This window comes from Rhincodon typus, chromosome 4 (genome assembly GCF_021869965.1).
Source record: "Rhincodon typus isolate 14 chromosome 4, sRhiTyp1.1, whole genome shotgun sequence".
Lineage (NCBI taxonomy): Eukaryota > Metazoa > Chordata > Chondrichthyes > Orectolobiformes > Rhincodontidae > Rhincodon > Rhincodon typus.
The window spans coordinates 74,118,092-74,145,092 of NC_063335.1; the positions used below are offsets into that span (position 1 = coordinate 74,118,092).

The 27,001-nt window shown below is 39.9% G+C and overlaps 1 protein-coding gene across 1 annotated transcript in view; it reads right to left on the minus strand.

Moving 5' to 3' along the window:
• Window positions 1-496: 496 nt before the first annotated feature.
• The window catches only part of colec12 (collectin sub-family member 12), a 190,774-nt gene continuing 164,269 nt past the window's right edge, over window positions 497-27,001 (minus strand). Inside the window, exons 7-10 of the mRNA XM_048596315.1 lie at window positions 19,567-19,703; window positions 17,083-17,192; window positions 6,012-6,154; window positions 497-1,950 (exon numbers count right to left, since the gene is read on the minus strand). Of these exons, the coding sequence (XP_048452272.1) occupies window positions 1,934-1,950; window positions 6,012-6,154; window positions 17,083-17,192; window positions 19,567-19,703 (407 nt within the window). The 3' untranslated portion in view covers window positions 497-1,933. The remainder of the gene's footprint in view (window positions 1,951-6,011; window positions 6,155-17,082; window positions 17,193-19,566; window positions 19,704-27,001) is intronic.

Sequence of the window (27,001 nt, forward strand, 5' to 3'; positions counted from 1 at the left end):
TCCTGATGTGGCCTCCTCTATATTGGTGAGACCAAGCGGAGGCTCAGAGGCTCGGTTCATGACAAATGACACCTTCCTTTCGCGAACCATTTCAACTCCCCCTCCCACTCTGTGGGCAACATGTCCATTCTGGGCTCCTCCAGTGTCACAATGATGTCACCCAGAAACTGGAGAAGCACCTCATATTCCACTTTGGTAGCCTACAGCCCAATGGCCTAAATGTGGATTTTACCAGTTTCAAAATCTTCTCATCCCCGCCTTCTTGACCTCACACAACCTGTCCATCTTCTCTCCCACCTATCCACCCCACCCACTTCACTGACCAATCCCCAACACTGCCTACCTGCACAAACCTATCACCATCCCACCTATCTTTCCCAGCCCCACCCCTTCTCTCTCTATTTATTTCTGAGCTCCATTCCTCCTCCCCCATTTCTGAAGAAGGGTCCCGACCCAAAATGTCAACTTTCTTGCTCCTCTGATGCTGCCTGGCCTGCTGTGTTCCTCCAGCTCCACATTGTGTTATCTCTGACTCCAGCATTGGCAGTTCTTACTATCTATAACTAATAAATTCTGTTTTGGGATCATTCTTCTTCTGCTGTCAAATGTAAGTAGGTATACAATAAATTTTTCATAAATATTGGTTCAGAATTGAAATCAAACCTTTCATAAGATGCAAGTGGCTGAGAATAAAATACTGAAATGTATTCTTAAATAAATTTATTCAGCTTTGTTATATGACTATTTAAAAAAATGTGTGCCTCAAAACTAGTTACTATCTCATACAGTTTTGCAAATATGAATTAAAGGGATCTCTATGTTTACATTGCTGAGTCCATCCACAGTTGATGGCTGAGTATTATTGGATAAGTTTTTGCAAATATTGACTGATTAAATGTTTTGAATATTTAATTAGTTGTTATGGTAGACTCTTAAGTAGGGTCTTAAGTTTTAGCAGTAAATCCTTAGGTTAGTTTAAAATAGGAATATTTGGAAATCACAAGATTGCATTTCATGCAAGTAAAAAGGTTGTGTAGGGCAGTAGTTTACATTGTTGATTTCTTTCGTTCCAGTTCTGTTGCAATATAAAGGAAGTGGTCCCTTTTTTGAGTTACCTTCTGAGATGTCCTGCTACTGATGTCAAAATGTTTATTCATGGTCAGAAAGCACAGTAATTACCTTCCCATTTGAACTGTAAGATTTGCATTTGCAAATATATTCTTAACGTATTCTGCTTTCAGGTGAATTTTTTTTTGTCCAATGAGGACAAAGGTAGAAGGTAAAAGTGGCTGTCCATCTGCTTAAGTAAAGCAATGGTCTTCTCTTACTTGTTGTGATAAAACATAAATAAGTCATCTCTACAGCAGCTGAATGGTAACGAAATAAGATCCAATTCAAATCCTATCCCCACTCCTTATATTTGGTATTTTATTTGTGAATACAATAGGGGAATTTTTTCTATTTCACTGTAAACTAGACACAGAAGATTCAGTAGAAATATTCCTGAAAACTGGAAAGCTGTGTAAGTCTGTTACTATGCAGAATGGTAAATACTTTTTAAACACGAGTGTTTACATATAGATTTCCTTATACTGACGTAAGTATTTAAGGAAAATAAAACTAAAAAAAAATTGGGCTCATATGAATTTTGCAATATATTTTCTTGCTTATTTCACTTTCCATAAACAATAATTGTTATTGAATAATAGATATTCTTTAAAGAATAAAGTTTTGGGCTAACTTCAAATTAAAAGTTAAGGTGGGCTGAAGATTTAAGTTCCAATGCCCAGTGTGAGGAAATGATGTTTGGGAAGCTCGGTTATTAACGCAGATCTGAAGCTTCCTTTGGTAATCGAAGACCTGAAACTGATGACCACCTCCGAAACTGGTCCGGAAATGTCTCTGGACGTGCTCTTTAGGCTAATCGGGACAATCACCCTTTAAGTTGATCTGTAATGTGAAAAGACCGACGGTATGAATACATCCAGCTGCAGAAAATTGATTGGAAAACCACAGTAGCAACATTATATTTACGATTTCAACACAACATACAACAGACAACAAGAAAGCAGACAGTACTTATTCTCCAAAAGCAGCTTCCTAATTCATGCTGTGCAGGGATCAGTATGCCTGGGTGTAGTAATTAATTTAGAATGCAATATATAATTTACTGGAGACTACCTGAGATCCCTCCAGGCAGAAGATACCATGTTTTCAGGCCAATGCATATCAATATGAACTTGTCAGCTCTATTTACAGCTTTATTAATAAAAAGAATTTAACAATTCAAAGATGAAACAATTAAATATGTATCTATTTTTAATAGGGAATCTCTATATTAGGAAATGCTAATGTCATATCATTAAAAGCTAACAGACAGGTACAAAAATAATTAAAAATGTTAAAAGAATGTTAGTTTTTATCTCAAGAGCATCGGAATGCAAAGGGCTGGAAGTAATGCTACAGTTGTATAAAGTTCTTATTAGAATGCATCTAAAATATATATCCAATTCTGGCTCTGCACTTCAGGAAAGATGTTGTGATCTTAGAGGGTTAGAGTGCAGATTTCTTAGAATGATATCTGGACTGGGTGCACTTACTAGATTTCCATCTGTTGACTTAAATCTTATTGGGGTAGCATTGGAAAGCATGCCCCACTATTCACAGTCATTATAAAAGGTAAAGATTTTATTAAAGTATTTAATATTCCCCAATTTACTTTTTTTTTAGACCAAGCTTAACAGAAATCATGAACCAGTTTTCTGTACTTAACAAGAATTACTATTTATTACAATATTATGGATGGAGGGAAAAGTCTGGGAAGGCAGTTGGATACTCCTTATCCAGCGTTCACTAAGATTATCCTTTTGCTCACGGGGTTTTGATGTCTGTTGATTTCTCTTCTCCAGGTGCTTTTCACTTCCTCGCAGGAGGCACAGACTTTTGGTTCACAGAACATAGTTTCTTAGCTACTGGTTAAAAGCCACAGGTTACAGCAACTGGGGAGTGAAAATAAACTGGCTTACTTCAGGCTTTGGGTATTTTTTACTGCAGAGGGAAAAACACTACTCCCCTTTTTTAGTGCTCCAAAGGCTTTGGGCTATATTGTTCACACTCTCAAGCTGTTCAGCTATTTGGGAACCAATCACATTGTCGTTAGCACACAGAAGGCTTTTGCCATCGACAGCTCTACAGACCAATTAGCTACTTGTTGCCAGCTAAGTCTCATTTGTACACCTTTCCTGGTGCCAGACTATTTGCAATAACCTTCCTCCGCTGAACAAGCAGCAGTGTAAACAACACTTAGAATAAATATTAGTAACTTGTTTTTGAAAAATGCAGCAACTCCTTCCATAATTCTTAGTTTTAAAACAGTCCTTTTACCATTTCAGTCCACAATTCAAATGACAAAAAATAATAGTCTTTACAATATAAAAGATCTAGGGCAATTTAATTTATTATTAAAGATGTTTGCAGGGGTTGATTGGGTTGATAGTTTCTCTCTATCTCCTCAGGTGGGAGAGTCCAAGATCAAAAAAAAGAAGAAATAAAGGGTAATCTTCAAAAATCTGAAACTCTTCTCTCACAAAAAAAGATGTTAGCAGATAGATGGAGCCTAGATGTAGATATGGTATTATGATCATAGGTCAGAACTCCAAAGTACTATGGACGTTTTCTGCAATTCCAAATTGTGTGTGATTTTTTAATGACAGCTGAAATGACCAAAAGTGGCTGCAGATGTAAGTTAATGAGATGTCAGGTGAGAAAGAGAGAGAGAGAGACAGTTAGAATTTCACACCTAAAGGTGCAAAGGGAGCTTCAAGAAATAGCCCTTAAAAGGGGAAAACGGCAAATCAGAATAGGCTGGATTGTGGCCTTTACAAAAATAATGAGGAGCAGATGACTCCTGGTCAACAACAATTCACTCCCTGCAGAGTTTATCCCAAACAGCAGACACATTTTGTATTTTTCCCTTTGGAAAATAAACAAGGACAGGGGTTAAAAAGCCAGATTGAACTCTACTAGTAGGTGTTAGTGGGACTGAAGTTCTTATGTGTGCCAGTGGGTCAAGGTGCCCATATGTACTAACTTGAGTTACAACATTAGTTGTGAAGGTCACATCTGAAGATTTATCCACTCGTTATCCCAGTGTCGCAGGTAAAGGGTAATCTCACTCTTTGTTATCTCAAGAACACAAAGCCATAAGATATAGGAGCAGGATTAGGCCATAAGATATAGGAGCAGGATTAGGCCATAAGATATAGGAGCAGTGTCTGCTCTGCCATTTGATCATGTTTCTAAACCCCATTCTCCTGGCTTCTCCTGTAATCCTTGACCCCTTACTAATCAAGGACCTATCGATTCAGAGATAGTAGGAACTGCAGATGCTGCAGGATCTGAGATAACAATGTGTAGAGCTGGATGAACACAGCAGGCCAAGCAGCATCAGAGGAGCAGGAAAGCTGACGTTTCGGGCCTAGACCTTTCTTCTCCTGCTCCTCTGATGCTGCTTGGCCTGCTGTGTTCATCCAGCTCTACACCTTGTTATCTAAGTACCTATTGATCACTTGTCTTAGATACACTCAATGACTTGGCTTCTGCAGCCTTCTGCAATAATGAGTTCCACAGATTCGCCACTCTCTGGATGAAGAAATTCCTCCCTCATCTCGGTTCTAAAGGGTCATCCTTCACTCTGAGGCTGTGCCCTTGAGTCCTAGTCTCTCCTACTAGTGGAAACATCATCTTCATGTCCACTCTCCAGGAATCTCAGAATTCTGTAAGTTTCAATAAGATCCCTCCACATACTCAATTGAGTACAGACACGGAGTCCTCAACTGCTGCTCATATGACAAACCCTTCACCCAGGGATCATTCCCAGAAATCCTGGTTAAATTGGCTCACATTGAAAAATAAGTTCATTTGGGTCTGGGTGAAAGGTATCCACAAGAGAAGGGATCCATTTTTGATTAACCTTCTTGCAACCATCTGAGCGAACAGATGGGTGAGAAGGGGAACTATTGTCACTCAGGAACTTAATATTTGGGGTATCCCATCTGGAACCATAACAAGTTAGGAAGCCTTGCTTGGAATCTGCTTATAACAATAGGTTGAATGGAATACTACTATTCATAGGTGCCTAAGGTAAAACACTCTTTCAGAAATATATGTTTATGGAGTCCGATGAGTAACAAGTAAATCCACAACTCAAACATTTTGGCACAAGTGCTGGATGTGCCACCCACCTGTGAACTCCAGTGCTAGCCCCACTAAAAAGACACACAGGAACAGGTGTAGGCCATTTTTGCCCCTGTGACTGTTCTACCCTTCACTGTGATTGTGGTTGCGTTGTAACCTATACTGTAGAGTTGGCCCAAAAACAGTATTGCAGTTTCTAGGCTCCACGGTCTTACTCACTGATAGGGTATCTCTGAACGATACCGCATCGAATTTGTTTTGCAAGCCTGGCAGATGGCCAACACGTTATTTTGTTCATGCCTAGTTTTGAACAGCTGGTTTTCATGGCAGGATGCACTGCCTTGTGTGGTATTGGTAAACTTAGCAACATATGAATTCTGTACAGGAACTGATTATATATTTTATTCCCAAACATAAGATTTTTCTTTTCTACTACTTAAGCGTTGTACAAACCGTACATCTGAGAAGTTTGAACAAAATATTTACTATTTGCAAGTCTGAATTCTGCTGTTGTCAATCTTAACTTTGACTGAGTCTACCTCTCCCATGTATGAATTAATGAAATATAAAGGGCCAAAACCATAAAAGGTTAATGAAGTGAAAACAGTGCTTTTGCTTCAGTCCAGCTTGATTACCTAACTTTCATTATATCACACTGCAGTACCAGATTAATTGTTGACTGTAGGGAAATAAGCTGCAGAATACAGTGACTTGCGACACCTGAGATCTTTTCTAATTGAAACTTCTATTTCTCAGTGTCTAGTTGCAAAACAGAATCAGATTTTCTCACGCAGAAGTTCAAATCAAACATTCACCTTTGTCAACGTTCTTCTCACAAATCAAACCATTGAGGTCTGTGCAAAAGAAGTCGTTCCACAATGCACCTGAAGCCAAGCCAGCACAATCTTCAGTTGCTCTTTCGTGTTGCCAATTATCAGGTTGCCCTGGCTTCCAGTTTCTGGAAGACAAAAGTCAAACAAAATGAACGCACAAGCCAAACACAAAGTGAATTCTTTCAATATATGTCAACAGGAGTTAATATAGCTACCTTGTCAAGAATAATATATTTGCCAATGTCTGCCCCTCTTCCGCAGCTACGTTCATGCCCAGGTGATCTTGGAAAGGGAGCACATAGTGTCTACCAATGCTCTCGATGCCTTTAGAGAGACAGGTGGGCACTGCAGGGGGTAGAGTGCCATCCAACTCCATTCTGATTTAATATCCTTCTCTCTCCTTACCTTTTCCCTCACCTTTGGTATTGCATTGCCCTTTCTGGGATTTGCACATAAACTGATTAATTGGAACCACAGGCGATTTAGTGGTTTCAAATAACAGATGAAAATGACCATGGGTGATGTGGTGGTGGGGAAAAAAAAATTTCAGTAATGCATAAAAGCACTTCAGGATTAAAAAAAACAGTATCTGTCTAGGTGAGTTGTCAATTTAATAAAAATGCATTTGAAATATTTGCAAAAGCTGACTGAGGTGGCACTCCTTTGAAAAGAAATGTTAAACACACTTGAAAACTTAACCAGAGGTAAAATCATGCCCTGAAAACCATAGACTGAAGTTTTGGACCCTGCCACCAAGAGGAATGGAGAGAGGCAAGGACCAAGTGTTACAGGACAGGTCAGACAACTGCTTCCTGGTATCAGCCGTTTTGCTGCTGGATTATTCTCTGAAGCTGAGTGGGCTTTGATTGAACCTCCAGCTTTGAACGTCCACCCATTGTTCTTAATAGGATGATTGGTTATAACTCCTGCTCTTGTCAAGTTGGAAAATGGGTAGCACAATGGTTAGCACCAGGGATGCAGGGTCTATTCCACCCTCAGGTGACTGTCTGTGTGGCGCTTGCACATTCTCCTTCGGTCTGTGTAGGTTTCTTCTGGGTGCTCTGGTTTCCTCCCACAGTCCAAAGATGTGCAGGTTAGGTGGATTGGCCATGGGAAAGGCAGGGCTATAGGGTAGGGTGGGATGTTCTTCAGTGAGTTGGTGTGGACTCAATGGGCCAAATGGCCTCCTTCCACACTTTAGAGATTCTATGAAAAGGGATTCAAATCAAGGAGCTGGTTCTCAATCTGGTCACCTGTACATGCACTATTTTTCCAATCGCTAATGCCATTAATCTATATCTTGGGCACTCTCTGCGAGCACCTCCGATCTGCTCCCGATTCCATCTGACTTGCTTGCTGTCTCCCACCTATCGCTTTCATTGCTTCTCTTTGCATCACCCCACTCACTCTTGCTTCCCCATGTTACTGAGGCTTTTTACTGTTTCCTTTGTCACTTGCTTGCTTCATTCCACTGCCTCCCACTTCCCTCTTGCTCCCTTTAATGCTATTTCATCCCTATCCCTCTCAAAGCCCCTCATTATTCACTTCTCTTGGCCCCTCCTTGCGTCCATTCTGGAAAGCGATTTTAAAAAAAAATGTCAAGGGTCTGCTGGAGTAAGCAAGAGAGAAACCAAGTCACTTTTGTAAGTCATCACTGTCTTATAATGTTGGGAACCATTCTGCATCTTTCACTTTAATAGGATCAGATCTATTATCAACTGATCAGCACGTTTATCCAAATAAATTGATTTTGTCTCTTGTTGATTTGACATTTGTTACTGCTGAAAATCTGACCATGTTTCCTTTTTTGCTTTTGGAGATTTGTGCCATGCTCATTGGTTAGTTCTTCCAAGAACTACAGTCTCTGTTGCGATACAGAGATAAACTGGGTGAACGCTTCATCTGTATGTTGTAGGAATATGTTCTGGTTTACAGATAATCTAGATGGTAATCCGAGGAAGTAGTATATACAGAAAGAAATTCTAAATGCTGTTCCCGTGAGTCTGTGGAAAAATGTACAGACCAATATCAATTCTTGGCATCAAGCTTGGAAAAATGCATGACACCTGAGAACTTCAGTCTTAAGTTTTTCCAGCATACAACTGTTGTCTGGATGTATTTTTATTGATTGTTTAGTTACCATGGGTCTAACTCTATATGTATATTGCCACCTTTCTTCAAAGCACAACTAATGGAATTGCACAAATCACTGCTCAACTTTCTGGATGATGGTATTTTGTACCGCGGAATCTAACTCCAATTTGAATTTTTCTTGAATGTAAATGCTGAACTTCCAGGAAAGTTCAATGTCTGGGGGTGGAAGGAGGGTGGGGAGAGGTGGTTGGGCATCATCTTTCAGATATGACAGAGCATCACCTTTAAAATTTCAAATGGCATCAAATCTGTTTGGGTAAAGGTTACTCAACTAAGGCACAAATTCAATGCTGCAGTCAGGAATCTTTGATGACAGATTTGTCATATTGTGGATTATGATAATATGTAGATTTATGAATGAACACAAACCAAAAGGTAAAGTGTGGTCCATCAGTTTCAACAATTTAAAAGTTTACAGGTGACCATCCTGAGGTATTGCCATTTAAGGCAGGTAATGCCAAAGCAAGGGGTATCAGACTCATCGTAAACAATTAGCTGAACGTGTGGATTGCACCATGCTTGGCCAGTTTCAATAGATTTAAGATGTGTTTATGAATGATATTTGCATCAGTGTGTGTCAATCTTGGCATATAGTGCATCTTGTCTATTCCTTTTGGGATATTACTTAGATGGAAGTGAAGCCTTTAACTTTTCTGATAGCGTCCATGTAATGTGTTAAGTTTACCACATGTACTGTCTGGGACCTGTAAGTTGTAACATCGCAGTTACTTCCTTGACTCTGCTGACATGCTTATATGTCACTTTAGAAGCTTCTCTGGTATTGTTCCTTAGAGTTCTTGTTTTCATGTTGTGTTATGCTATAAGACCATAACAGCAGAAGTAGATCATTTGGCAAATCAAGTCTGCCCTGCCAATCAGTAAGATCATGGTTGACTCCATGAATCAATTCCACTTTCCTACCTTTTCCCCATACCCTTGATTCCCTTACTGGTTAAAAATATGTCTATCTCAGTCTCAAACATCCTAAGCAAAACAACCTCTACAGTCCTCTGTGGTAAAGAATTCCACCAATTCACTGCCCTCTGAGAGAAAAAATCCTCCTCATCTCTTAAAATGGGGGATCCTTTATTCTGAGATTACGCCTTCTGGTCCTAATCTCTCTCACAAGGGGAAAACAGCCTTGCCATATTTACTCTGTTGAGACACTTTAGAATCTTTGTTTCAATCAGTCCTCTAAACACCAATGAATACAGGTCCAACCTACTCAACCTCTTCTCCAAAGAAAATCCCTCCATACCTGGGATCAAACTAGTAAACCTTCTCTGGACTGCCTCCACTGCCAATATATCTTTCCTTAGATAAGGGAACCAAGAATGTTCACAGTATTCTAGGTGTGGTTGCACCAGTGTAGAGTTTTAGTAAGATTTCCTATTTTTATTCTCCATTCTCAGGAAAGGCCAATAAAGGTCAACATTCCAATTGCCCTCCCTCCTTGCTTATTCCCAACTGAACTTGGGTCCCAGCCTTTTGTGATTCATGCATGAGGACTCCCAAAATGCTCTGTACTACAGTTTTTTTTGCGGTCTTTCTAAATTGAAATAATATTCAGCTCCTCTGTCTTAAAATGCCAAACCTCACATTTTTCCACGTTACGTTGAATTTGCCAAGTTTTTGCTCACTCTTGTCTATATCTCTTTGTAGTCTCTTCGTGTTATCTTCACCACTTTCTTTTCTACCTACTTTAGTGTCATCTGCAAACTTGACTATATAACATTTACTTTCCTTATCCAAGTCATTAACATATATTGCAAATAAATGTAGCTTCAGCACTGATCCCTGTACTCTTGTTGCAGGTTGCTGTCTTGAAAATGTACCTCTTATCCCAACTCTCTGTCTTCTACTAGTTAGCCAATCCTCTATCCACATTAATATAACACCATGAGCTCATCTTATTAAGTAAACTTATTGAATGTAATCCAAATATATTAAATCCACTCATTCCTTTTTATCAAACCTGCTTGCTACTTTCTCAAAGAATTCTAATAAGTTTGTCATACACAATTTCCCTTTCAAGAAGCCATGCTGGCTCTATTTAATTCAATTATACATTTCTAACTGCTCTGCTATTACATCCTTTATAATGCTCTAATGTTTTTGCATGGTAGACATTAAGATAACTGACATGAAGCTTATATTTTATCTCCTTTCCTTTTGGAATAAAGGTATTGCATTGGCAGTTTCCTAATCCTTTGGATGATATCAGAATCTAAAGATTATTGAAAGATTACTACTAGTTCATCCACTATGTCTGTAGCTGCTTATCTTAGAATTGTAGATTATAACCTATCAGGTCCAGGGATGATGTTTCCTCTAAGCTGCCTGGCTGCACACACACGCAGTTGCTCCGAAGTTCTGAGCACGGTGATCAGCATCGGCATGGCGACTGTGGTATTAACTTCTGGTTTTGGACGTCACTGTCACACCCAGGCCTCTGAGGCTGTGCAGCCAATAAGAAAACTGGTGGAAATGCTACCCAGGGAGTTATAGGCCTTTAGCCCTGTCAGGTTCTCTAGCACTTTTTCTGTCACAATGGTTATTTTGTTTATTTCCTTCCTTTTGTTCCTTGATTTCATATTTTAAGAATGCTATTAATGTGAAGACTGATGAAAATTATTTATTCAACTTCTATCATTTTCCAGTTCCCCATTATTATTTTTCCAGCCTCATTCTGAGGTGCCTATCTTCATTTTGGCATCTTTCTTTCTTTTCATATATTTAAAGACACTCTATCTATCTTTTTTAGATTACTTGCTATTAGTTTTTATATAACTTGCTAGTCTACCCTCAAGTTATTTGCTGTCTCTTTCTTTTTAGTCATCTTTTATTGGTTCTTCAACTTTCCAAATCCTCTTTCTTATCATTAATCCTTGCCACATTGTGTATTGTCTCTTTCAATTTGATACTATCCGTAAGTTTCTTCGTTAACTACAGTTGGTTTATCCCTTCCTAGAATTCTTCTTCCTCATTGGGACATATCTTTGCTGTGAACTATTTTCTTAAATATCTGCCATTCTTTATAAATTGTCTTTACTGCTAAACACCTTTCCCAGTCAAATACAACCAGCTCTATCCTCACTCATTTGTCCTTACTTAAGTTCAGCACAGTTGTTTATGACCTAAACTAATTCAACAGGGGGGTGGGAACCTGAATTGTAGCTCCAGTGTACAGGAGGTTGAGAGTAGTGAGGTCATAAATAAGGTTTCAAGGTCGCAGGAGTGTACCGGCAGGCAGGAAGGTAGTTTGAAGTGTGTCTACTTCAATGCCAGGAGCATCCGGAATAAGGTGGGTGAACTTGCAGCATGGGTTGGTACCTGGGACTTCGATGTTGTGGCCATTTCGGAGACATGGATAGAGCAGGGACAGGAATGGTTGTTGCAGGTTCCGGGGTTTAGATGTTTCAGTAAGATCAGGGAAGGTGGTAAAAGAGGGGGAGGTGTGGCATTGTTAGTCAAGGACAGTATTACGGTGGCAGAAAGGACGTTTGATGACAACTCGTCTACTGAGGTAGTATGGGCTGAGGTTAGAACCAGGAAAGGAGAGGTCACCCTGTTGGGAGTTTTCTATAGGCCTCCGAAAAGTTCCAGAGATGTAGAGGAAAAGATTGCAAAGATGATTCTGGATAGGAGCGAAAGTAACAGGGTAGTTGTTATGGGGGACTTTAACTTTCCAAATATTGACTGGAAACGCTATAGTTCGAGTACTTCAGATGGGTCAGTTTTTGTCCAATGTGTGCAGGAGGGTTTCCTGACACAGTATGTAGATAGGCCGACAAGAGGCGAGGCCACATTGGATTTGGTACTGGGTAATGAACCAGGCCAGGTGTTAGATTTGGAGGTAGGAGAGCACTTTGGTGATAGTGACCACAATTCGGTTAAGTTTACTTTAGCGATGGAAAGGGATCTGTATATAAAGCAGGGCGAGAGTTATAGCTGGGGGAAAGGCAACTATGAGGCGATGAGGCAAGATTTAGGATGCATAGGATGGAGAAGGAAACTGCAGGGGCTGGGCACAATTGAAATGTGGAGCTTGTTCAAGGAACAGCTACTGCGTGTCCTTGAGAAGTATGTACCTGTCAGGCAGGGAGGAAGTGGTCGAGCGAGGGAACCGTGGTTTACTAAAGAAGTTGAATTTCTTGTCAAGAGGAAAAAGGAGGCTTATGTAGAGATGAAGCGTGAAGGCTCAGTGAGGGCGCTTGAGAGTTACAAGTTAGCCAGGAAGGACCTAAAGAGAGAGCTAAGAAGAACCAGGAGGGGACATGAGAAGTCTTTAGCAGGTAGGATCAAGGAAAACCCTAAAGCTTTCTATAGGTATGTCAGGAATAAAAGAATGACTAGAGTAAGATTGGGGCCGGTCAAGGACAGTAGTGGGAAGTTGTGCGTGGAGTCCTAAGAGATAGGAGAGGTGCTAAATGAATATTTTTCGTCAGTATTCACGCAGGAAAAAGACAATGTAGTCGAGGAGAATACAGTCTATTAGACTAGACGGGATTGAGGTTCATAAGGAGGCGGTGTTAGCAATTCTGGAGGGTGTGAAAATAGATAAGTCCCCTGGGCCGGATGGGATTTATCCTAGGATTCTCTGGGAAGCTAGAGAGGAGATTGCAGAGCCTTTGGCTTTGATCTTTATGTCGTCATTGTCTTCAGGAATAGTGCCAGAAGACTGGAGACTAGCAAATGTTGTCCCCTTGTTCAAGAAGGGGAGTAGAGACAACCCTGGTAATTATAGACCAGTGAGCCTTACTTCGGTTGTGGGTAAAGTGTTGGAAAGGATTATAAGAGATAGGATTTATAATCATCTAGAAAGGAATAATTTGATTAGGGATAGTCAACACGGTTTTGTGAAGGGTAGGTCGTGCCTCACAAACCTTATTGAGTTCTTCGAGAAGGTGACCAAACAGGTGGATGAGGGTAAAGCGGTTGATGTGGTGTATTTGGATTTCAGTAAAGCATTTGATAAGGTTCCCCATGGTAGGCTATTGCAGAAAATACGGAGGCATGGGATTGAGGGTGATTTAGCGGTTTGGATCAGAAATTGGCTAGCTGTAAGAAGACAGAGGGTGGTGGTTGATGGGAAATGTTCATCCTGGAGTTCAGTTACTAGTGGTGTACCTCAAGGATCTGTTTTGGGGCCACTGCTGTTTGTCATTTTTATAAATGACCTGGATGAGGGCGTAGAAGGATGGGTTAGTAAATTTGCGGATGACACCAAAGTCGGTGGAGTTGTGGATAGTGCAGAAGGATGTTGTAGGTTACAGAGGGACATAGATAAGCTGCAGAGCTGGGCTGAGAGGTGGCAAATGGAGTTTAATGTGGAAAAGTGTGAGGTGATTCACTTTGGAAGGAGTAACAGGAATACAGAGTACTGGGCTAATGGTAAGATTCTTGGTAGTGTGGATGAGCAGAAAGATCTCGGTGTCCATGTGCATAGATCACTGAAAGTTGCCACCCAGGTTGATAGCGTTGTTAAGAAGGCGTACAGTATGTTAGGTTTTATTGGTAGAGGGATTGAGTTTCGGAGCCATGAGGTCATGTTGCAGCTGTACAAAACTCTGGTGCGGCCGCACTTGGAGTATTGCGTACAGTTCTGGTCACCGCATTATAGGAAGGATGTGGAAGCATTGGAAAGGGTGCAGAGGAGATTTACCAGGATGTTGCCTGGTATGGAGGGAAGTTCTTATGAGGAAAGGCTGAGGGTTTTGAGGCTGTTTTCGTTAGAGAGAAGAAGGTTAAGAGGTGACTTGATAGAGACATACAAGATGATCAGAGGATTAGATAGGGTGGACAGTGGGAGCCTTTTTCCTCGGATGGTGATGGCTAGCACGAGGGGACATAGCTTTAAATTGAGGGGTGATAGATATAGGACAGATGTCAGAGGTAGGTTCTTTACTCAGAGAGTAGTAAGGGCGTGGAATGCCCTGCCTGCAAAAATAGTAGACTCGCCCACTTTAAGGGCATTTAAATGGTCATTGGATAAACATATGGACGATAATGGAATAGTTTAGGTTAGATGGGCTTCAGATTGGTTTCACAGGTCGGCGCAACATCGAGGGCCGAAGGGCCTGTACTGCGCTGTAATGTTCTATGTTCTATGTTCTACGTTCTACCTCAGTTTCTTACTTGCAAACTGAATACTAAATTCTACCATGTTATGGTCACTATTTCCTAGGAGATAATTTAGTAAACCCACCTCATTTCACGTTACCAGATCCAAAAGTAGCCTAATCCCTGGTTGGATCAACTATATATCCTTCTAGCAAACAGTCCCAAATACAACGATGAATTCTTCCCCTGCCAGTTTGATTTTCCCAATCTACGCGAAGATTAAAGTCACCCATGATTAATGTGCTGCCTTTTTTATGTGCATTCATTATTTCCTAGTTTATTCTCTGTCATACAGTACAAAAACTGTTAGGGGGCCTATTGATGACTCCCACAAGGATCTTCTTCCCTTTATTTCTTACCACTACTCATATGGATTTTATACCTTCCATTTCAAGATCATTTCTTGCCATCACACTTATTCTATCTTGTATCCACAAGGCTGTCCGACCATCCTTTCTTTCCTACTCATACATTCGAAAAATCACATATTCTTGAATATTTAGTTCCTAACTTTGATCTCCTTGCAATTATACCTTCATCGTGGCTATAAAACTATATCCATGAACTTTATTTGAGCTGTTAATTCAAAAAGCCGTTAATTTTATCTTTCTGTACCCTTTTTTCTCTTTTGACCGTATTTCCTGCTGTGTTTTTACATTTGACAACTCTGTCCCTTTCTGTTCCACTCTGGGTATCATGACCTAAGTAGGTGCCCTGCAATCCAGCTATATCCTTTTGCTTGAGAAGATGACATATCCTGTCTCCAGAAACCTCCCACCCCACCTAGATTAAAGCTCTCACCACAGCCTTAGTTATTCAATATGCCAACTCTCTAGGTTTTCTGGGTAACTCGAGTTCCTGCATAGTTTAGCCCAATATCCTCTTGGAGGTAATGTAAGAAACATGCAAGTTCAGAAGTTCCACTGAATGTGTTGACAGCTGCGACAGCTGTTCTAGAATCAAGCATTTCCAGATGCTGCTGGCCTGCTGCAATTGCTTTGAAATCACAATCTTCCTCCAACAGTGCATCTGTGGTGTATTTCGTACATTTGTGTATGATTGTCTTTCAGAAAGATTCGTTAGGTGTAGAGGTAATGATAAGTTTGAGTGTCTTGTATCAAACTGATCATGGCCTACAAATTGATCATTGCATGTGGCTATTAATAGTATAACATGAACTCACGTTTGCATAACTAGAAATTGACTCAAGATTTAAGATAAACTACGAAAATCTGAATGGTTTTCTCAGGATCTTTGCTGTCATTAATAAAAGTAAAAGTGAACTTTATTCTTAAATCTTCAAATCCCCAAACAATAATAGGTTTGCTGATCCATAATGCAATTTCTTTTATAATAACAGAATTTCAAAGATGTTTAATTACCATCTCTCTTTTGTGGCTTTACACTCTCTAAAAATCTGTACAGCTGTATAGCGCTTTTCTGTGTTTTAGTTGGTTTCTTTTCTATTGTATGTTGCTGAGACCTTAGGATTTGCAGGCTTTTTGTGCAGGTTTTTGTCTGTAAGTGGCATTCAAATCAAGAAAGGCATGATGATATCATGCAGTTTTTTACATTTATTTGGAAACAAAGTAGCGAAGTGACTGATGTCTGGACATAGGTAAGCCTTTTTAAATTTAGAAATCCACTTTTTAGTGTTTTTAAACTCTATTTTGCACTAGAAGCACTGTGGAGCTGTCCTTTCAGGACCATTTAAAACTTTCTTTTTAAAAATTGGATCAGCAGTGTCTCTTTTTTTTAAAAGAGAGGGTGATATAAATGTACTATGGGCTGTATGTTTTAGTTTTAGTTGCACTAGTTTCATTCCGGAGATAGTTGTAACTTCTGCTCAAATTTGGGTAGATTAATGGGCAGTTATTAAAAAAACATTTTCACAACTGTCATGTTGCTGCCACCTTTTCAGCCTTTAACACCCATTTACTGCCACTAAGTGTTCAACCAATCTGTTGGAGTTCTTTAAGGAAGTAACATTGTGGATAAAGGGGGACCAGTAGATATATAGAACTTAGATTTCCAGAAGGTATTTGAAAAAATCCCACAGCAAAGGTTATAGCGGAAATAACCCCTGCAGCATGGCAGGCAGTGAGAGCCTAACAGTGAGGTGGCAGCAGTGGGACACATGCAGAGTGATAAGGGCGAGGCAATGGCTTAGTGGTATTATTGTTGGATTGTTAATCCAGTGACCCAGGTACTGTTCAGGGACTCAGGGTTTGAATCCTGTCATGGTGGATGGTGGAATGTGAATTCAACAAGAATCTGGAATTCAGAGTCTGACGATGACCATGAATCCATTTGTCGAAAAATCCATCTAGTTCACTAATGTCCTTTAGGGAAGGAAACTGCCATCCTTACCTGGTCTGGCCTACATGTGACTCCAGACCCACAGCAATGTGGTTGACTTTCTACTGTCCTCTGGGCAATTAGCATTGGGCAATGAATGTTGGCCCAGCCAGCGACAACCTCATTCCATGTATGAATAAAACAAAACGCTGTGCATACTGCATTGTAGCTAGCTGAAGTTATAGGTCACACCTGTGCATGCATGAACACATTTTAGGTGTATGGATAATCAATTCATTTAAAGAAAACAATTTTTAACTAAAATGTGTGCAGAATTGTTTTCTAAAGTGTGACTGTCATGAATCATAACATATTTAACTTGAAGTTGAACAACATGGTTAATCAGATTTACATGACTAAATGGTAATTCCAGTTAATCTTCAGCATTATTATATTTTATAATAGAATGGACACATACGTGTATTCTGCAACGGTTCCATCCACCCATTTCCACACATTGTGCTCTTCAGTGTCTGACAGACCAATCCAGAAGTAATTTACTCCATTTATTTGCCTTCTGACCCATTGCTGTAATGCAAATGCACAATTTATTAGCACTGTAGATAAGTACATGTTAAAATAATTTAGCATTTTTTACATTTTCATGCAAATATGTAAAATACAGCCCACTATTTCATAAGACTCTTCTTGAAATACCTTATTAAAATTGTACTTGTAAGTGTTTTTTACTTCAGAAGAGTTTAGGTTTAGAGACGTGTCACTTTATTGGTTGCACTTGCATGTGTAAACAAGCTGACCTATAAAATTGGGAGACAGCATAGTGGTAATGTCACTGGAATAGAAATCTATTAGGCGTAGGTTAATCCTCTGGGAATATGGATTCAAATCCCACTATAGCAACTGGATTATAAAGCCAACCTCAGCTGTGGTGACCACGACAACTTTCATCTATTGTCATGAAAACTTATTTGGTTTACTAATGCCCTTTATGAAAGGAAGTCTGCCATCCTTATGTGGTCTGGCCTATGTGAGACTCCAGAACCACAGCAATGTGGCTGACTGCTAATTGCTCTCAGTTAAGAGAAATGAAGGATGGGCAACAAATAACAAAAAAAAATTCTAATTCACAAAATTCTGCTGTTGGATCAAGTTCCTCCTTTCATGGCAAGGCAGTCACTTGTTAACAGTGTGGTCAGAATGATTGGATCAGTTAGGCTGTGGGCTAAGTAAATAATAACTGGCAAACTTAAGTGGGGAATGTATTCATGATGAATAGAATCCAACAGCAGAGGATTTGGATTGGAACATTTATTGTTCACTAAATTGGTTATGACATTAGAAACAACAAACTCCTAAGTAAGAAAGCAGTAAGCCCATACTTGAGTTAGAGTGTTCAGAATTGTGAGGTGCTTAAAATGTTATATGGTGCCTGATTGCTCTGGAATCTCTATTAGCATTCAATGTCATACCTCGGAGATTAACAGAAACGCTGAGGGAAAACCTAGATAATTCCTAAGGCCAGTGGCACATATTTACATGAGAAATGAGAAAATTATCAGGATCCTGGAAATTGTATGGAACTCTTGAATGGGTTGAGCATAAACAAGAAGTGGTCTGTGTAAGATTTTCAGGTTTAAAGGATAAAGATTTATGAAACATTTATGTATTAAATTAGTAACACCTGTTTTCTTTAATTCTTGCACAATAAATGTTTTTGTTTAAAACTCAAAATCTGGTGTCATAATTTCTTTCAGTTAGTAACTGGGAGTTTGAAATTTTTTTTTTAGAAGTTAATGGAATCCTTCAAGATCATAACGATATTTGTGGTATGATGACTGAAAGTGAACTGTTCTAAGCATGGTTTTTACCAGTGCTTATGAAGCTTAATAAAAAGGCTACGCATTCTACATTTTTTTTTCATTCTAGAATTAGGTTGCTAGTCAGGTGCTTGAACAACAAGAATGACATAACTACTTCAATTCCAAAAGTTAAATTTGTGTTCTGACTTGTCCTAACTTGCACTCTTTAGCCAGGAAACAGCCTGCAAATCTTAAAGAATGTCAACTGTTTTCAATATTTTGAATGGTCCTTTCTACAGAGAGTTAAAATGGTTGAATTCTGAGTGGACAGGGTCTGGTCATCTTTATTCACCTCAATCACTGGTGAGCATCAGATCATCTGCACTGGATTTACTAGCCCAACATTGACTATACTTCAAAAGTACTTCAGTGTGATAAAGCAGATGAGACATTCAGTAAACAGAGATAACAAGGTGTAGAGCTGGATGAACACAGCAGGCCAAGCAGCATCAGAGGAGCAGGAAGGCTGACGTTTCAGGCCTAGACCCTTCTTCTTTAAACATTTTTTGCAGAAGTCTTTCATTTTTGCATGAGGCAAACAGCAGCTGGAGATATAAGTGACTGCTTCACATAGAAATTAGGTGCCCTGCCAATGACCTGCAAAATCTGGGGGAGGTTAAGTACTGGAGGACACTGATAAGCACAATGCCATTGTGACCACTAGGATTATGACCTCCAGTTTCAGGCTCAATTATAATACCGATTGCATTTATTATGACATGATTAGGAATGGGATTGAGAGTTATAACTTTCAGCCTGGACTCTTATGGAATGAAACAGTTTCTGAACTGCTGAACCTTGGTATTGTCACCAGGAAAGGCGATCAGTATATTACAATGTAAGATTAATGCGATCTATTGAAGTTTTGCTTAAACAACACTTGTCACTTTCATGGTTTAAGAACCTTTTCTCATTCCATGCTTTCTTAATTTCTTATGCTACAATTTATGAATGTTAAAGAAAAATACTGTAAGCCAAATTTGCTTTAATATCTAGACCTTTCTTCTTGATATTTCTGAAGCAATCATCAGACGTTCAAAGAGGAGCAAAATAACAATAAGATATTTTGTACTTTTTTGTACCTGTTCTTCATGGTTATCAATTATAATCATGTTGGATGACATATTTTTGCATATATTATTTCCTTCTTCAAATTCGACAAGATCAACAGAGAAATAATAACATTTATCCTTAAAATTCTTCCATTTAGGTGGACAACCTTTTCAAAAAAAAAAGGAAATTACTGAAGACATATTTAAGAAAATATAAATGCATCTTTTCAAGAATTTTTACTTTAAGCCGATGCTCATCAAGGTGGGGAACCACAAACATTTCAGTTCTGGCTGCCCATATCAGCACCAATTTCCCAGGTTCGGTATTGCAAAGTAATTGATGTGCAAAAAATCCCTCTAGTCTTTCCAGAACTATTTACATTTGAGAACTTTCCTGTTCATGGGTTGAAGAACTATGGAAAACTCAAAGGAGCATCTCTACAGCATCAGTATAACATCTGCTGTATTTTCCATATCGGAGATTATCCAAAATCCCTTACAGACAGCTGACTCAGGAGATATGCACAATCTCCGTGGAGGCCAGTAATTTTTGAAAATAGATTCAAACTTCCTCTAAGTGGCTGAAAGGATGATATGACAATGTTTCATATCTGAAGACATTTATTGCAACAAACAAGCCAACGGCAATGTTGGCTAAACATTATTTCAGGGAAATATAGTCTAAAGTACTTTCATCTTTAACTTTTATCAATAACAAGTATCCCACTTTGTGGTTATACTTTATGTTATCTCTTAAGTAGATGCTTTATTCTCCAAGAACAAGTCTGAATTAATATTTAGCTGCTGAAGGTTCTTATTTCTGCTCTTTTCTCAGCCTGTGGCTTTGATCCCCAGAGCTGTTGTTCAGTGAGGGCTTGTCCCAGAAATTCTCCCATTATCTCAAGCTAGGAAAATTCTCCAGAAATTGATATTTTCAATCCAATTGCAAGGACCCATCCATTCCTATGCAATGAACCATGGGGAATGGCTGCCACAAAAGTAGTTTACTAAGTGATACCAAAACACTTTGGAAATGTTTTGCCTTGAGTTCATGACAAAAGTCAATGAGTTAGCCTCTGTCAGTGTGTGCTGGAGAAAAATAGAGATTCAAAACTGAGTGAATGTGCAGAAAAATATTGAAAGGAAACACTTGTGACCTCGTTAGTTGAGTAAGATGTTAAAGAGTGAAGATGAGAGTAATCATTCACTGGGGTTCAGTGTCTGCAAAGCATGTTGGAAAAAGGCTTGAATCTTTCTTTCTTGCTGCTTATGTTTTGAAATTGCATATAGCATTTGTTTCTTTTCTTTTGTGTAATAAACATACTCATTCTTAAAAGTACATCAGCAGCCTCCTGTGAAAATGTTCAATACTGATTACCTGGGAACCAAATTGCAAAAATAATGCTTATGATTTGTCACATCAGGTTTCTGTCTGGGATTGGTCCAGTATTACCGTCAGCTGGGATCATAACAATTCCCAAATCCATTCTACCTCAAAGTATTTAATGATATAAAACATATAATTATTTATACAACCTGACATTCTTAAAACGTTATGGAAACTTTAGAGACAAGCATTCTATCCAATCAGAACATAAATAGCTTGCACCTTCATCCTACTAAGACAACCTAGGTCCATCTTTAATCTTTAACAACCAAACCACCTAGGTCTACTGCCAACAGAATTCAGAACAGGTCACCTGGAACAGTTCTATCCACAATCTTATGCAATAGTTATTTATCAAAACATAGGGATGTCTAAAGATAGTAAGAATTGCCGATGCTGGAGTCAAAGATAACACTGCAGGCCAGGCAGCATCAGAGGAGCAGGAAAGTTGACAGTTTGGGTTGGGACTCTTCTTCATTTTCTGAAGAAGAGTCCTGACCCGAACTGTCAACTTTCCTGCTCCTCTGCTGCCTGGCCTGCTGTGGTCTTCCAGCTCCACACTGTGTTATCTATAGGGCTGTCTAAAGCCATTTAATGCCCTGCATCATCACAGATTTGGTGGCAGTGCGCAGTTAATCAGGTGAGAGGGTGGTGTTGGATAGAGGCTGGGCAGTCTTCCTGGTTCCACCCTGATCAAAGTCTGGGGCATGATGGTCAATTGATATCCTCTCTCTCACATTGTCGGTTAAAAGTTTTAAGTGGGCAATTAATAATAATGTAAGGTTTCAACCCACTTCAGGTATCAACCTTTACTAGTCAAACCCCTCAGGTCTACTGTCAGCAGAATTCACAGCAGGTCACATGAACTCTCTAGCAGTGATGGGGCCTTTGCCATGCAAAAGGCACTACAAGGAGGGCAAAGGAGCTGAATTGCAGGGATGTGGTGCAAGTGACTGCTTTTGATATCAAGTCTGTATTTGACCAAGTATGGCCTCTAGGAGCTCTGGCAAAACTGGAGACAGTAGGAATCTGGGGAAACTTTCTGCTGGTTAGAGGCATTCCTGGCACAAAGGAAGATGGTTGTGGCTGTTGGAGGTCAGTCATCTCAGCTCCAGACGTCTCTGCAGGACTTCCTAAGGGAAGTGTCCTGGGCTCAACAATCTTCAACTGCTTTATCAATGACCTTCCCTCCATCATAAGTTCAGAAATGGAGATGTTCACAAATATTTGCACATTGGGCAGCTCTATTTGCGAGATATTGCATACTGAAGCAGTCTATATCCAAATGCGGTAACAGCTAAATATTCAGGTTTTGACTGGCAACTGGCAAGTAATGTTCACGATACATGAGTGACAAGCAATAACCATCTCCAGGAGATAATCTAACATTGACATTCAATGGCATCATCATCATCACTGAATAGTTCACTATCAATACCTTGGGGTTTACCATTCACTTTAAACTGAACTGGACTAGCCATATAAGTACTGTGACTGTAATAGTAGGTCAGAAGCTAGAAGTCTTGCAGTGAGTAACTCGTCTCTTGACTCCCCAAAGCCTGTCCACCATCTGCAAGGCACAAGTCAGTAGTGTGATGGAATACTCAAGTTGATTGCAGCACCTAGGACTCAAGAAGCTTGATACCATCCAAGACAAAGCAGCCAGCTTGACTGGCACCACATTCACTCCCTCCAACTCAATGCTTAGTAGCAGCAGTGTATAATATTTACAAGATGCACTGCTGAATTTCACCAAAGCTCTTTAGACACATCTTCCAAGCCCCAACCATGACCTTCTGGAAGGACAAAGGTAGCAGATAATTGGGAACATCACCACCAGCTCCACTCCAAGTCACTCACCATCCTGATTTGGAAATAAATCTCCATTTCTTCAGTGCTACTGAGTCAAAGTCTAACTCTATCTCTAAAGGCATGGTGAGTGTACCTACAGTAAATGGACTGCAGAGTTTCAAAAAGGCAGCTCACAATCACCTTCTCAAGGGCAAATAGGGATGAGCAATAAATGCTTGCCCAGCCAATGATGCTCACATCCCATAAATGAATGAATGAATGAATATTTAAGAAAAGAATATGGAAGTTTTATTACAGCACATCTGTGCACATTTTGACCTTCGTATTGGAAAAAAAAATGATATAATTGCTTTAGAAGCAGTTCAGAGAATATTCACTCCAGTCATTCCTGAATAGGTTAGGTCTATAACCATTTGAGTTTAAAACACTGTTTCATATTAAAATTGAAACATACATGATCTTGAGGAGACTTGACAGATTGGTCACTGGGAGGATGATTCAACTTGTGGGGCGACTAAAACTAGGGGATATAACTTAAGAAGTGGTTTCCCTTTTAAGACAGTGATGAAGAATTAGTTTTTCTCAATGGGGGGTACTAATCTGTTCAATTACCTTTGCCAAATGTAGTGAATGTTACATCTTTAAACTGATTCAAGGCTGAGTTAGCTAGGAAAGTGGAGATAAGAACACAACCAGATCAGACATGATCTTATTGGATGGTGGAACAGGCAAAAATGATCAAACGGTCTTCCGCTGCTCCTAAATCCTATGTTCCAACCTTCTGTGGGAGATGCCAGCAGGTTCCAGGGAGAAGATCATTCATTCAAAAGCACTGAGTACTTGATCAACAGACCTCACATCAGGAAAGGGGGGTGGGGGTAGGGGCTGCTGAGAACACCCACATGCCATTCCAGATGATCCGCTCTTCTGTGGCCCCCAGAAGACTGTTTGTTTGTCACGTGATCACATATCTGTGGTCTGGCTATCTATCATTCCAAAAGGAAGCACTGCCTTCCTGGTGGGATGGATTTTCAAAGAACTACCGTCCTCCCATTGGCAGCAGCTCTCCGCTTTGAGAACACCACGCCCCACTCCCAACACGCACACACAACGACCATCCTGTGGTTTTAGATTCTGATGGTGGGTCATTCTTAAAATGGTGACAAAAGGCTCTTGTCACTTCCCCAGCCAATATGTGAGAACTAAATGCCTCTAACTGAAAATTCTGATCCTCTTAAGTTCCTCATGACTGCACCCCTCTTTATCGCTGCAATGTCTTCCAATCCTGGTCTGTTTTACCTCCTGCATTCCTTTTGCAGCATCATTGGTGGCCATATCAAGGTGGCAGCTCTGGAATTCTCCAGCTAAACATTCCAATCTCTTTTTTTATTTTTTAAAATCCTCTGCAACTTCACTCTTTCAGCAAGCATTCAGTCACCCTTCATTTACTTCAAGTTCAATCAACTTGCCGTTATAGAATCCCCTCAATATAAAAAAATCTCAAGCTGCTTCACAGAAGCATAAATCAGATTAAATTGGCCCCTGAGAACAAAGGGAAGTTGATTCTGTGGAAGAGGGTTTGGTGTGACGGACAGGTGTTTCTTATCTAACAGTAATAGGAAATATTATGCAACACATCTGGCTAATTAACTTTACAGTTCAAATGCATTTTATTTTTTACAAGCAACTACTAACTTTTACAAAATTTGGAATTTATCATGCACTGCTTGTCAACTATTTTTTAATTCTTAGAACCCTTTTGAACTATTCAGATTACACAGCAACTTTGTTTCAGTCCTGGCACAGTTTCAACTTAACTTGTGGACTCTGATAGGACTGTCTTAAGTTTGTGAAGTACTACATGTCAAACATTGAGGACATTTTGTGAAGGGTGGTATGATGGAGCACATATGGGAGAATATCCATGTTTGGTCTGGTATGAACTTGACATACATCATTAGCTATGGGAGTGATAGAAGGGATTTGGTTCCTTCCATGATTAGCTCCACAGAATAAAGCTGAGATTGCCAGCTAATGGAACCGATATTCACTTGGATATGGTATGAAGCCAGTTGTGTTGCTCCTCTTGCAGCTGGACAGCTGTCTAATGATCAACCAATGGTCCTTCTCTTAGGATTACGGGATAGTGGGTTGTAAACAAAGGCTCCTTTCAGTTAGCTTAGCTCCATACAGTACACTACACTAGACTTTGTTTTTGTCCCAGACTTTCAAAGTTGCTGGAAAAGCTCAGCAGGTCTGGCAGCATCTGTGAAGGAGAAAACAGAGTTAACGTTTCGGGGCCGGTGACCCTTCCTCAGAACTGATGGTGGTTGGGAAAACGTCAGTTTATGTGCAGAAAATAGGGAGGGGGTTTCGGGTAGGGAGGAAACGATAGGATAGAGGCCATGGGCTCTATCTTATCGTTTACTCCCTACCCCACGCACCTCCCTATTTTCTGCATATAAACTGACGTTTTCCCAGCCACCATCAGTTCTGAGGAAGGGTCACCGGCCCCGAAACGTTAACTCTGTTTTCTCCTTCACAGATGCTGCCAGACCTGCTGAGCTTTTCCAGCAACTTTGTTTTTGTTCCTGATTTACAGCATCCGCAGTTCTTATGGTTTTTAATGAAAGTCTGCGATCTAGTTCAATCAGTGGCAGATTAAATAATGCAGTTTCTGAATCAGGTAGGTACATACATCTCTGTTAACAATTGAACAACTGACCTTGATGGAGTGATCAGTTGGTCGGGGGGTTAAAATCCATCTTGACGGTTTCAGTTAATCTTACAAGTCAATGCCTAATGGTAACTGCCTGGATCCAAAGCAAGGATCTTATCAGCAAGTAATAGAGTCATAGAGCACAGAAACAGATCCTTCAAATCCAACCAGTCCATGCCGACAATAATCCCAAACTAAACTACTCCCGCCTGCCTGTACTTAGTCCACATCCCTCCAAATATTTCTTATTCATGTACTTATTTAAATGTCTTTTAAACGTAGTAACTGTACCTGCGTCCATCACCTCCTCAGGAAGTTCATTCCACACAAACCACTCTGTGTAAAAAAAAAAAAAAAAAATTGCCTCATGTCTTTTTTAATTCTTTCTCCTCTCACCTTCAAAATATGCCCCCTAGTCTTGAAATCCCTCACCACAGGGAAAAGACACCTGCTACTCACCTTATCTATACCCCTCATTATTTTACAAACCTCTATAAAGTCGCCTCTCAACCTCCTAACTCCAGTGAAAAAAGTCCCAGCATATTCAGCATCTCTTTACAACTCAAACCTTCCATTCCCAGCAACATCCTGGTAAATCTCTTCTGAACCCTCTCCAGCTGAATAATATCCTTCATATAACTGGGCAACACAGTATTCCAGAAGAGGCCTCACTAACATCCTGTACATCCTCAACATAATGTCCCAACTCCTATATTCAAAGGTCATGAGCAATGAAGGCAAGCATGCTAAATGCCTCCTTAACCATCTTACCTATATGCAATGCAAACTTCAAAGAATTATATACCTGAGCCCTTAGGTCTTTCTGTTCTCTGATCAAGGCCCAACTTTTAAGTGTATAAGTCTTGCCTATATTTGTTTACCAAAATATAATACCTTGCATTTATCCAAATTAAACTCCATTTGCCACTCTTCAGCCAACTGACCCAAATGATCAAAGATCTCTTTGTAATCCTCGATAACCTTCTTCTCTGAGATAGTAGGAACTGCAGATGCTGGAGAATCTAGGGTCTAGGCCCGAAACGTCAGCCTTTCTGCTCCTATGATGCTGCTTGGCCTGCTGTGTTCATCCAGCCCTGCACCTTGTTGTCTCTAACCTTCTTCTCTATTCACTATACCGCTAATTTTGGTGTCATCTGCAAATTTACTAACCATGCTTTCTATATCCTCATCTAAGTCAATTATATAAATGACAAACAAAAGCGGACCCAGTACCAGTCCCTGTGGAACACCACTGGTCACAAGTCTCCAGTCCGAAAAACAACCTTCCTCCACTAGTCTCTGTCTCCTGTCATTAAGTTAATTTTGTATTCAAGTTGTGCTGGCAGTCTGTGGAAGTTTTAGTTTTTAAACTTCAGCGTGGCTAGAGGCAGGCAATTTAGCCTAACTGGTTATGGTTGCTGTTTATGCTCTACGTCAACAGTTGGCAATCCTTAAAACTTGTGAATGCCAAACTGCACCTAACCTGTTAGGTGTTTTGACCCAAATTTTCAGCTTCAAGATGGGATTTGTGATTAGGGTTAGCTCTT